The sequence below is a fragment of the Xenopus laevis genome, chromosome 2L (assembly GCF_017654675.1).
Source record: "Xenopus laevis strain J_2021 chromosome 2L, Xenopus_laevis_v10.1, whole genome shotgun sequence".
Lineage (NCBI taxonomy): Eukaryota > Metazoa > Chordata > Amphibia > Anura > Pipidae > Xenopus > Xenopus laevis.
Window position 1 is genome coordinate 2,180,275 of NC_054373.1, and position 13,231 is coordinate 2,193,505.

Genomic DNA, 13,231 nt, shown 5'->3' on the forward strand with positions numbered 1-13,231 from the left:
CTATAGTCTGCTCTTTATTTTGCACCTGGGCGACATCTATATGTTTCTGCTAAAGGGAAATGTCACAATATAAACCTATGGTCTGACTGCTGGGAGTCACTTTAATATGGGATTGGAGTATAGAAGGGGCAAGTAAACAAGGGGGTCTGTGCTGTAACAGGTGAGGAAAGGATTCTGCCCTGGTTGGAAGGTGGTAGTGATCTGTGGATCAGGTGGGTTTGGGCCGACCTTGGCACACCATTTGCAGGCTTACACTGCCGGCTTCCGGTTTTATAGGCACTTGCCCCGCCCCTTTTGTGATGCCATAAGTTGGGTGGGTCTATAAATAGAGGGGACAAGGCAGCTGCAGGTGGTTCAAGTTTTTCTCCACCTGCACATCACTAGAAGATGGAAATTCAGTAACAGAGTTACAGCTGTTGCAGAACTACAGCACCCAGTGTGAGGGAGCAGGTGGCTCTTCCAGGAATAAAAGATTGTCCAGGCTGGACACACAGGAAACTTTCATTTCAACTCTCTGAGCCTGAAACGCTTTCATTCCCAGTCTCTGAGCCTGAAACGCTTTCATTCCCATTCTCTGAGCCTGAAACGCTTTCATTCCCATTCTCTGAGCCTGAAACGCTTTCATTCCCATTCTCTGAGCCTGAAACGCTTTCACTCCCATTCTCTGAGCCTGAAACGCTTTCACTCCCATTCTCTGACCCTGAAACGCTTTCACTCCCATTCTATGGCCCTGAAACGCTTTCACTCCCATTCTCTGAGCCTGAAACACTTTCATTCTCTGACCCTGAAACGGTCTTTCCCATTCTCTGAGCCTGAAACAAACTAAGGATGAAGTAGTTGCACTTGGGAACATTTTCACTTTGGTTTATTCATATGCAAACCATGATTTAATTTCCAGGAATACAGGGAATTTCTGTTGTTAGACTGACAGTGGGATCAGTATATGTCTCAGGTTTGTGTATAAATGCCCATCCCTCCGGTACAGAACATTACTAATATATATTAATATTGTGCGAGATTCACTATCCGGTATCTACAGAGACCAGGAACCCCTGCAGACTAGTTACGACTGGTTATTTATCTGTATTGATGTGCCCATATGCTCCTCACTTGATGGGATTTTTTACCCTTTCCACCTACAGCTAATGAAAATGCTGCCGGACCAAAGATGTCCTATCAAGCGAGGATCATAGGGCACCGTAATGCAATGCTCTCCCGACAGGACTGCTTAGAGCTCTATAATGATCTGATAGATGGACCAAGGGCCAAAAAATGTATTGGCGTCGCACATAGGTGGCTGAATTGGTGAAACATTTTGTGATCGCCCCAGACCAGCACATGTATTGGTTTATAACCAGAGTATGACTGGAAGGAAGTTGAAATAAACCTTATGAAAGAAAAGTGTTTCTCTTTTGCAATAATTGGGATGTTTCAGCAGATAATGAAGCTGAACATTGTTGTGAGATATAAATATTTCAATGATTGTGCCCTTTAAAGGGGAAGTTGTGACACTGAGTTAAACTTGATATTAAGGGTTAATCATGGTTAATGATTAGAGATATAGTAAAGAGAACACGTGTAGGGACTTTGGGTGATTTTTATGTCGGCATTGTGCCTGCTGTCTCCCCCTGACCTGTCCCTGCTGCAAGGAGCCCCTGTTCCATATAGGATATAAAAACTGTGACTGTGACCCTGGTCTGGTCAGTGTCACTTGCCAATGGACTTATTGTTGGGGTTGAAATGACTCCTGAGGGATTCCCAGCACTGGTAGTAGTTCTTATCCAGCCTCTGACACGTCTCCAGCCCCCACTTGGTTACTGCCATGCTGAGCGACGATTCAAACATGAAGGCCTGCAATACACAGGGTGGTATTAATGCCCATCCTACATCACTGTGCAACCAACGAGAGAGAAGATATTGTGCCAGGCTTACCATGGTCCCTTCTGCCACTCTCTCAGGCTCCAGTTTTGCTTTTCTGGCCTTCTCAAAGCACTCAGTGTCCGGCCCATGAGGAGTCATCACACTGTGCAGGCTGCCGCCCCCAGGCTGGAAACCTTCCTCCTTTGCTTCATAATGGCCCTTAATCAGCCCCATGAATTCACTCATACAGTTCCCTGGGGGAGGAAGAGAGAATATCAGCTCACAAGCCCAGACCTACAGGAGCAGCTTCCATGGAGCTGGACTTACTGTGGTAATAGGGTGGGCGGAAAGTGTGATCTGCCACCCCCCAGCGTGGGGGAAATATCACAAAATCGGCTATGGCCACCCCGGGCCGGAGAGACTTGGCTGTGAGCACAGTGAATATGGAAGGATCCTACAGAGAAGGAAGAAATGGAAGAGTATTTACACCAGGCAGGAAAGTATAAGGTTCACTGCGGAAGAGACAGTGTCAATGGGCATGAATGTATGTATCATGGGTTCTACATTGTATCAATCATACGTGTACTTATTCTCCAGTCATATGTGTAGTTATATCTCATGGCTTAGCAAAGGGATGGCTCCACAGAGAGCTCGATCGCCAGCCCAGAGTCACTTTAAACCTACCGCGTGATCAAAAGCAACGCAGTTAATGACCATAAAATTGTCCAGGTTGTATTTGTAGGGGGTGTAGTTTCCATGCCAGGCCACAACATTAAATGGGGAGAAATCCTGCAAATAGGAGAGAGAGGGAATTAGTGGATGCATCTGGTAACGCAAGGTGTACAGCTCCCTATGGCAGTTGGGCTCACAAATGCTTGAAGTTCATCAGAAAGGTCTAGTTTGACCCTGCCATAAAGCCCCTGCTCTCCCCTTGCAGCTATTAATCAGATTCTTCTAGGACAACCCAATGCTCAAGTAAAAGAATCCCTGTAAACTTCCATCAGTGTTCTAGTCCCATCCAATCCTTGTCAGACTCACTGCCCCTCCCCCTTGTAAAATTCCATCAGAGTGTTCTAGTCCCACCCACTGCTTGAGTCACAGACTCCCTGCTACCCCCTTTAAGCTTCCATCAGAGTGTTCCAATCCCACCCACTAATTGAGTCACAGACTCCCTGCCCCCCTTTAAAGCTTCAGATTGTTGTAGCCCCACCCACTGCTTGAGTCAAAGACTCCCTGTCGCAACAGTGAAAGACATCAAACCTGCAGTGATGCGAAGAGCTTCCCCTGGTACTTGCTGATAACTGTGTATCCCCCCTCAACTGTCCGATCTTCATACCATGCCACAGGGGTAAGGAAATCCCTTGGATTTGCAAGACCATTTGCCCCTGGAATAAAGCAGGGCATTATGGGTAACTTCAGTGCAGATAATATACAGTAGGACACACATTGGCAGGTTCTTTCAACTGGGCCAAGACAATGGCAAAAGTATATATATCCATTACTAAATTGTCTTTATTTGCTACAGAGTCCGTATTAGGGGAGGGACATCATGGTGTTTGGTGCATTTGCTGAAGGACTCAGTTGGCAGTGGTCACTCTGGGTAAGTTTCTTATGACTATATGGTGCATATAATGGATAAGGGACAAACCAAGGTAGACTTATGGGTAAGTTCTGATTTTACCCATCAGATAACTGGACCAGCCCAATAGTATCAATAAGTAAAAGTCAAAGGCCGCAGCTACATACTGAGAAGCAGAACTATGAGCAGGAGACCAGGACATCAGGAGATATTATAGGAGATTAAATACAGATAAAGACAATTCAAACAATAAAGGGCATCGTTTCACAGTCAAGCCAACAATTTGCAGCAAAATAAAGACATTACACTATGAACCCACCTATTGGGCCAAGGTCTGGAAGCTCAAAATGGACACCAAACACTTCTAGAACATATCCTCTGGTCTCCCCGAAGACTTCCACACTGAAGCGCATGCCTTGCTGTGAGACAGACGTAGGAGACCGCTCAGTAATTGGCTAATAAAGGCGGGTCACATGGTATAGGAACATTATGCAGCACAGCCCCCCATTGAGGGGCCCCGTTTATCTCATAACAAGGTTGCAAATATATAAACACATTTAGCAGAAATATTTACCAAATAAATTCTCCACTCAAATCTCATTCTAACTGGCATTCAGGTTGGGGGCTACAGTAATGGACCAGCACCAACTATTAGGGCAATGGCACATGCGGAGATTTCATGGAACTTTTAGCAGCTTTAGGAGAAAGGGTTGAAACACCCAAAATCACCCCCATTCACCTCAACACCAGCTGAACAGTTACATAGCAAGCAGTGTAGAACGTCAGCCTTATTTCTCTGACACCCCCACTGGTAGTCTGGGCAGAGTTGTGCCACAGGCAGGGGAGGGATTTACCTGGATTACACAAATCTCATTGGGTTCTACCAGCATCTTCCCAAATTCTGTGAGGATGAGCAGCTTTCCCTGCTGTGGCACTGTGGGAGGAAACAGATATTACCCCTTGCCTTTCTTCAACACTACACATACTACAAACCTGGGATGTAGGGCCAGCGAGCACATATACACTGCCTAGAGAAAGCAAGACCAGCGGGCACATATACACTGCCTAGAGAAAGCAAGACCAGCGGGCACATATACACTGCCTAGAGAAAGCAAGACCAGAGGGCACATATAGACTAACTAAAGAAAGCAAGACCAACGGGCACATATAGACTAACTAGAGAAAGCAAGACCAGAGGGCACATATAGACTAACTAGAGAAAGCAAGACCAGCGGGCACATATACACTGCCTAGAGAAAGCAAGACCAGAGGGCACATATAGACTAACTAAAGAAAGCAAGACCAACGGGCACATATAGACTAACTAGAGAAAGCAAGACCAGAGGGCACATATAGACTAACTAGAGAAAGCAAGACCAGAGGGCACATATAGACTAACTAGAGAAAGCAAGACCAGAGGGCACATATAGACTAACTAGATAAAGCAAGATCAGTGGGCACATATACACTGCCTAGAGAAAGCAAGACCAGCGGGCACATATAGACTAAATAGAGAAAGCAAGACCAGAGGGCACATATAGACTAACTAGAGAAAGCAAGACCAACGGGCACATATAGACTAACTAGAGAAAGCAAGACCAGAGGGCACATATAGACTAACTAGAGAAAGCAAGACCAACGGGCACATATAGACTAACTAGAGAAAGCAAGACCAGTGGGCACATATAGACTAACTAGAGAAAGCAAGACCAGCGGGCACATATAGACTAACTAGAGAAAGCAAGACCAGCGGGCACATATAGACTAACTAGAGAAAGCAAGACCAACGGGCACATATAGACTAACTAGAGAAAGCAAGACCAGAGGGCACATATAGACTAACTAGAGAAAGCAAGACCAACGGGCACATATAGACTAACTAAAGAAAGCAAGACCAACGGGCACATATAGACTAACTAGAGAAAGCAAGACCAGAGGGCACATATAGACTAACTAGAGAAAGCAAGACCAACGGGCACATATAGACTAACTAGAGAAAGCAAGACCAGAGGGCACATATAGACTAACTAGAGAAAGCAAGACCAGAGGGCACATATAGACTAACTAGATAAAGCAAGATCAGTGGGCACATATACACTGCCTAGAGAAAGCAAGACCAGCGGGCACATATAGACTAAATAGAGAAAGCAAGACCAGAGGGCACATATAGACTACCTAGAGAAAGCAAGACAACGGGCACATATAGCACTAACTAAGAAAGAGACCAAGAGGGCAATATAGACTAACTAGAGAAGCAGACCAACGGGCAATATAGACTAACTAGACTAAAGCAAGATCAGCGGACACATATACAGACTAACTAGAGAAAGCAAGACCAGCGGTGGCACATATAGAACTAACTAGAGAAAGCAAAGACCATTGTGGGACACATATAGACTAACTAGAGAAAGCAAGACCACACAGGGCACATATAGACCTAACTAGAGGAAAACAAGACCAGAGGGCACATTATAGGACTAACTAGAGAAAAGCAATGACCACGGGCACATATAGGACTTAACTAGAGAAAGCAAGAACCAGAGCGGCACATAATAGACTAACTGAGAAGAAAGCAAAGACCAGGGAGGGCACATATAGGACTAACTAGAGAAAGCAAGACCAACGGGCACATATAGACAACTAGAGAAAGGCAAGACCAGAGGGCACATATAGACTAACTAGAGAAAGCAAGACCAGAGGGCACATATAGACTAACATAGAGAAAGCTAAGACCAAGCGAGCACATATACACTGGCCTTAGGGAAATGCAAGGACCAGAGGGCACATATAGGACTAACTAGAGAAGCAAGACCAAACGGGGCACATATAGACTAACTAAGAAAGCAAGACAGCAGGGCACATATAAGACTAACTAGAGAAAAGCAAAGGACCAGGCGGGCACATAATAGGACTAACTAGAAGGAAAGCAGACCAGCGGACCACATACAGACTAACTAGAGGAAAGGCAAGACCAGCGGGCACCATATAGGGACTAACTAGAAGAAAAGCAAGTACCAAGCGGGGCACATATAGACTTAACTAGGAGGAAAGGCAAGAACCAGTCGGGCCACCATATTAGACTAACTAGAGAAAGGCAAAAAGAACCAAGTGGGACACAATACAGAACTACTAGAGGAAGAAAGGGGCAAGCACCAGCGGGCACATATAGACTAACTAAGAAAGCCAAGGCCAGCGGGCACCATATAGACTAACTAGAGAAAGCCAAGACCACAGCCGGGCACATATAGACTAACTAGAGAAAGCAAGACCAGGAGGGCACAGATTAGGGGACTAACTAGAGAAAGCAGGACCCAGCGGGCACATATTAGGACTAACTAGGAGAAGCCGAAGACCAGCGGGCACATATAGACTAACTAGAGACATTAGGACCAGGGGGCACATATAGACTGGTGGGGGGGGGAGTCTCACCAATGAGGAAATCTCCATCTGAGTTGTACAAACATCTGGGGGTGAGAAGAGCAAAATAAATGGGGGTTCATTAGCTGTACATAGAGACATGAGGGGGGTATGGTGGGTACCTGTCTATCATTGAGGTGTTGGCAGTGAAGATGTGGATGGCGATACCATTACGTGAGCGAGTGTCCCCTGCGCCACACAGAGTATGAAGCCCCTGTAGTGAATGAGCGACATATGAATTGGCTCTATCTGTAATATCAATCCCATCAACCCCTGCTGTCAGCATGAACCTGTTTTTAGTTCATTACCTGTATTTGTATCTTTATATAGTGTTACTTATGTATACAGCTCTGTACAGACCAATACATGCACCAGAGACTGGAGGGTTAAACTCATTCAAACTGAGCACCGTGGATTTTATGATGGAATGTATGCAGAGCCTTGGCCCTATGAGCTTGCAATCTAATGGAAAGATTATTAGTGCGATATTCCTCTAACGGGAAGCCAAATCCAGGTTCTGAGTTTAAACCAATGGGGTTCCGCCAGGCATAATGATCCAGCAATACAGCAACAACATAAAACTATGGCAATATAAGTATTCCCTGTACTAAGCACAATTCAGCAGGAACAGTCCCTAAGTTTGCTCATAGTCTGTACAGAGAGATCCCATAAAACTATGGCAGCATAGGTATTCCCTGTACTAAGCACAATTCAGCAGGAACAGTCCTCTAAATTTGCTCATAATCTGTAAAGGGGGGATCCCATACAACTATGGCAGCATAGGTATCCCCTGTACTAAGCACAATTCAGCAGGAACAGTCCCTAAGTTTGCTTATAGTTTGTCCAGAGAGATCCCATAAAACTATGGCAGCATAGGTATTCCCTGTACTAAGCACAATTCAGCAGGAACAGTCCCCTAAGTTTGCTCATAGTCTGTACAGAGAGATCCCATAAAACTATGGCACATAGGTATTCCTCTGTACTAAGCACAATTCAGCAGGAACAGTGCCCTAAGTTTGCTCATAGTCTGTACAGAGAGATCCCATAAAACTATGGTACATAGGTATTCCCTGTACTAAGCACAATTCAGCAGGGACAGTCCTCTAAATTTGCTCATAATCTGTAAAGGGGGATCCCATACAACTATGGCAGCATAGGTATCATAGGTATTCCCTGTACTAAGCACAATTCAGCAGGAACAGCATTGGTGCCTTCAGGGCTGCATTTTGGACATTATCATGATATTGTGTCAGGGATAGGAGAGTTACATGAAGAACGACCCCTCACTTACATCAATAAAGTCCTGCTTCTGTGCAGCGGCTGTGGGAATGTGATAGGGCTTCCACCTCATCTGGGAAGGGAAGAAAAAAATGATCAAAGATGAATTTGCCCTTTACAAGAGACTCATTGGGGTAAATAAATGCGCGGTGTTGGGCTGATACAACAGAGAATGGGAATATATACATTTATCAGTGTTCAAGCAGGAACAGTCACCCCCTAGACCTCACCCTGTGATTCCCAACTTTATATTTATTGATAAAGAACTCAGGGGTACACAGGCTCAATAATGAAGCCCCCCAATGGAATGTTGAATATTACCTGATTGGGGTCTGGTTCTACCTCGTCCCAGTTGTGAGTCAGGTTCTTCTGTTCATAGGGCACAAAGGGCTTGTGTTGGACCGGCGGCAAAATCCGATAGAACCAACTGGGGGTGAGAAGTTTTACTTTACCTTTATTTACAATATGATCTGTACCCAAGGGGCCCCATCCAGATCATCAGAGGCATCAGTCAATGGGATTCTATCTGCCATCCGTCACTCTCAGCTGATGGGATCCAAGGGGGGTCTGTTAAACGGCTCTGCCCTCAATGCCCACCCATGTACAAATAGTTGAGGCCATAAGGAACAATTAAGACAAATTACCCAGTGAAATGCCCAGTGGGGGTGTGGCCATATTTAGGTTCCTCCCATGTGTCCAATGATGGGATGTAATTAGATTTCAGCAGGAATGGGCCAATCAGTGGATACGTGGGACTGTAACAATAAACACTGCAGAGAGGACCCTACAGAACCAGAACATTGTACATTATCAGGATGACCCCTAGTTTCACTTTGTGGCCCAGTGTGGTACAGGGGCCACATCACCACAATGCCTGACTGAAGGGGTTAATAACAATGTCCAAATAAGAAACCCTTCTGGGGATGAACCATCTCTGCTGGGGGGGGTCACAGAGACGCTACCCATGGAGCAGCCACAGTGGTACCTTCTCTTGTTGGTGCTTCTGGGGCAGGTGAAGGCGGAGCCAGAGAGTTGTTCTGCGTAGAGACCATACGGACACACCTGAGGGTTATTCTGTGGGGAAATAATGCGGCTTTAACTAATAAATATCTTCCCTCAAGAGCTTGCACTCTTTGATATGTCACTTGAGCATTACAGATGTAAGACAATTATTAAAGGGAAAGTAACATGATCCAATGTTAATTAGACATGGGGGCACCTACCTGTCCTTCTGGCAGCGCTCCTGGGCAGCGGGGGTCTTCTGATGAGAACTCATTCCCAAATCCGCTCAAGTACTAGAGGAACAAAGAGACAGACTTGCAGCAGCCGCAGTTGTGACCCCAACGCTGACCAATTATAACACTTTATTTACTGAGGTAGCCACGCCCCTTTTATTATGCAGTCGTCTGACCTTTTGTTCTAGGAACAGATTGTAAGCTCTTGGGGCTGAAGTTGGTCTTTTGGATCATTTGAAGTTGTTTTTGAATCCAGAGCCCAGCGGCAGTGGTTGGGTGGGGGTCCCAGTGAAGAAGGATGGGACACCCAGTGGCAAGCAGGGCATTCTGGGAGCTGTTGTTTTCTGGTGGGACACAGGGGTGGTCAGTGTTGGGCACAAGGCCCCTGTCTGTCTGTCACTGCTTGTGATGTTATTAAAGGGAAAGTGCCCTGGTGCACATGGAGGGGTGACAATGGGACCTCGTGCCAATAGGCCTGGGCTCCAACACAGGGCCCCAAGTCATACAGGCAACAGAGTTAAAGGGGTTGTTCACCTTTAAATTAACTGTTAGTATGATGTAGAGAGGGATATTCTGAGACAATTTGTAATTGGTTTTCATTTTTTATTATTTGTGTTTTTTTTAGTTATTTAGCTTTTTATTCAGCAGCTCTCCAGCTTGCAATTTCAGCCAGCTGGTAGCTAGGGTCCAAATGACCCTAGCAACCATGCATTGATTTGAATAAGAGACTGGATTATGAATAGGAGAGGCCTGATGAGGAATAAAAAGTAACAATACATTTGTAGCCTTACTGAGCATTTGTTTTTTAGATGGGGTCAGTGACCCCCATTTGAAAGCTGGAAAGAGTCAGAAGAAGAAGGCAAAGAATTCAAAAAGTTGCTTACAATTAGCCAATCTATAACATACTAAGAGTTAACTTAAAGGAGAACTACCCTTTTAATTATCCTTGAAGCAGAGACTCCCTAGGTAGTGAGTGGTGGAGGGGGCAGGTGTTAGAACAGTTTGGGGTAGAAGGGTTGCAGGGAGTTGTCAGAGTCAGTTCCTATTGAGCACATAATATTCTATACAGAAAGCAGGTGGGGAGACTTTTTATTGGGAGGGCAGACTCTGCTCATATTGATCTCTCTGCCTCTCAGTGGATGGGGGGAGTGTGGAATTGTAGTGGGGCAGGGTGGGTTGGAGGGGGGGCAAGGTGGGTTGGAGTGGGGGAGAGGGGGGCAGGGTCGGTTGGGGGAGTATAGTAGGGTGGGCTGATTATTGGTCCCTGGGTGCAGGGAAGTTGCTGAGTCACAATGTGTCTGTGTTTTCTGCTCCATCTGGGACACATTTAGGGTCTATGCTGCCTGCCAGGGGGAGCGGCAGGAACTCACCGCTATGAAATACTCCTGATTGGCTCCACACACCAACCAATCCTGCTACATAATCATCAGTCATATAAAATACGGGTCCATAACTTTGCCTGTTGCTGTTGTTAAAGGGAAAGTATCCTGCTCTGTGAAAGTACATTCAGTATGTTCTTGTGCTTATCCACATGATTAAAAACATTACACTGCCCAACACAAGGAGTTAAAGCCACTTTATAAACATTCATTAAAGGATCGTTCTGCACAGAGAGGCTTATGTATATTTGTGTTTTATAACATGCGTGGGAGCTGCCATGCTGCAACCCATCCAGCTCTCCTCCTGCCCAACACTCCACTACCCCTTTAAATAATCAGTGTGACTGTTGTGTTACTTTGTGTTTGCTGACATTTCAGGATTGTTGTTGCAACTGTCGCCCTCACAGGTGCCCCCTGCCTTGTGCCAACATCTCTCAGAACCAGCCTGTGCCCCCCCTGCCGGTGCCACAGACCCCTGACCTTTCCCTGAGTGGCCGAGGCAGCGGTGCCCGGGGTGGAGAAGCCATTGAAGTGGCACAGAGGCAGCTGTACAGGCAGCCAATCATTTATTAATAAATGGCAAGAGATCTGCTGGGCCCCTGGGCACTCGCTGAGACTCATTATCCTCATATTTACCTTCTACTCTCTCCCCACATTCACTCTCGCCCATTAACTCTTATTGCTGGGGCAGCACAGAGTGGAGCACTGCATATCACTTGCACCCACCTGGGACTGTACCCCATATCCCTGTACCCCATATCCCTCTCTCCCAGATCTGTACCCCATATCCCTCTCTCCGGAACTGTACCCCATATCCCAATCTCCCGGGACTGTATCTCATATCCCACTCTCCAGGGACTGTACCCCATATCCCACGTTCCCGGGACTGTACTCCATATCCCACTCTCTGGGGACTGTACCCCATATTTCACTCTCCCGGGACTGTACCTCATTTCCCACTCTCCAGACTGTACCCCATATCCCACGTTCCCGGGACTGTACTCCATATACCACTCTCCGGGGACTGTACCCCATATTTCATTCTCCCGGGACTGTACCCCATTTCCCCCTCTACCAGGACTGTACCCCATATCCCACTCTCCCGGGACTGTACCCCATATCCCGCTCTCCCGGGACTGTACCCCATATCCCACTCTCTCTTGCACCCCCTTGCCTTACTATACACATTAGCCCAGAAGTACTTATAGGGCCTGGTCCACTAAGCTGTGACCCATAGGAAAAAGTTTAAGCCAAGTCAACTCCCAGCACCCTTGAACAGAGCAGAGGGAGGATTCCCTGCATGGGGACACATGAGGCACGAGGGGGTGACACTCACTCTGCTGTATTATGGCAGGCGTGCAGGGTAGGAATGGGTTAATGAGCAACTGATACTCAATTCCCCCCCTTCTTTGAAGTCATGTGGCTGAACATCTGGGCAGATGTAAAATGGAAGCGTGTGATTGGCTGGCCAGGCAACTCCCTCTCTCACCCACCCTCTAAACTGCTCTGACAGTGGGCGACAAAGGTCACCGGGGGTTGAGGGGCAGTATGGCAACTGGCTACAATGATACAGATGCCACAAGCCACTGTCCCAATTACATTTCTTCAGAATCGACAGGATCCACAGGTCTGTGCCACACGGGTCAAGCCACACACACGGTTAAAAAGCATCTCTGCTGCTGCTGCTGAAAACACTTTCTGTCTGGTTATTTATATTCTCTGCACTGCAGGTTCTGACTCCTGAAACAAGGCAGCAGGGCCAGCCAGACCAAGAGAAGAACTGACGTCTGTTACACTGACAGACAGGGATATAGATACAAAGCTTTTAGTGCTACTGTGTATGTTGGTAATTTGGGGGGGGGGTCCCAGTATGGAGACCCCAATATAATCCTTTCTGCAGTGATTTCTGGCATTTTGGACAGTGCAAATCAGTAGCCAAATTCCAGACAGCGCCTTGGAGTTAACCCAATACCCACCAACATCAGAACATTAGGTGACACTCACTAATAGGATGAAGACCCAGTAAAGTGACGTTTTTCAGAGCAAGTGGCACCTCTGCTGGAAGGCGGCGCTGTGTATCTATGACTCCTGTTTGCTTTATAGTGGCTTTCCCAGCATGAAGACTGCACAACAATAATGCCCGCTATGCAATTACCCAGTATCCCCAGCCATATGCCCAACTGGCACCCCCGGTTCACACTCACCTTCAGCTCAGCCATTTCTGGGCTCCTCTCTGCACTGTCAGTTCTCTCTCTCCAGTGTGCAGAGTCCAGAGGTTTCCCAGAGATTTAAACAGTCACTGAATGTGGATTTAATTAAATACAGGAGCAGAGCGGCTCTTGCACAATCACACAGAGAGGGCCGGCCCCTAACCCTGGAATCACTTATGGTTTATAGGACAGTGAACTTTAGTGCGACTCCTGAAACACAAACCAAAGAGCAGAGGGGTGTGTGGGACAGGCACCCACCATCCCTGCCAACTA

The 13,231-nt window shown here is 46.6% G+C and overlaps 1 protein-coding gene across 1 annotated transcript; it reads right to left on the bottom strand.

The window, feature by feature from the left end:
* Nucleotides 1-848: 848 nt before the first annotated feature.
* Nucleotides 849-13,028, bottom strand: hgd.L (homogentisate 1,2-dioxygenase L homeolog). Its single transcript, NM_001094035.1, is given in 14 exon segments — nt 849-1,851; nt 1,933-2,114; nt 2,188-2,314; nt 2,545-2,649; nt 3,121-3,245; nt 3,759-3,858; nt 4,294-4,373; nt 6,869-6,903; nt 6,979-7,070; nt 8,148-8,207; nt 8,456-8,561; nt 9,120-9,208; nt 9,358-9,429; nt 12,953-13,028. Coding segments are annotated over 14 exon segments (1,332 nt in total). The 5' UTR covers nt 12,968-13,028; the 3' UTR covers nt 849-1,707.
* Nucleotides 13,029-13,231: the final 203 nt, after the last annotated feature.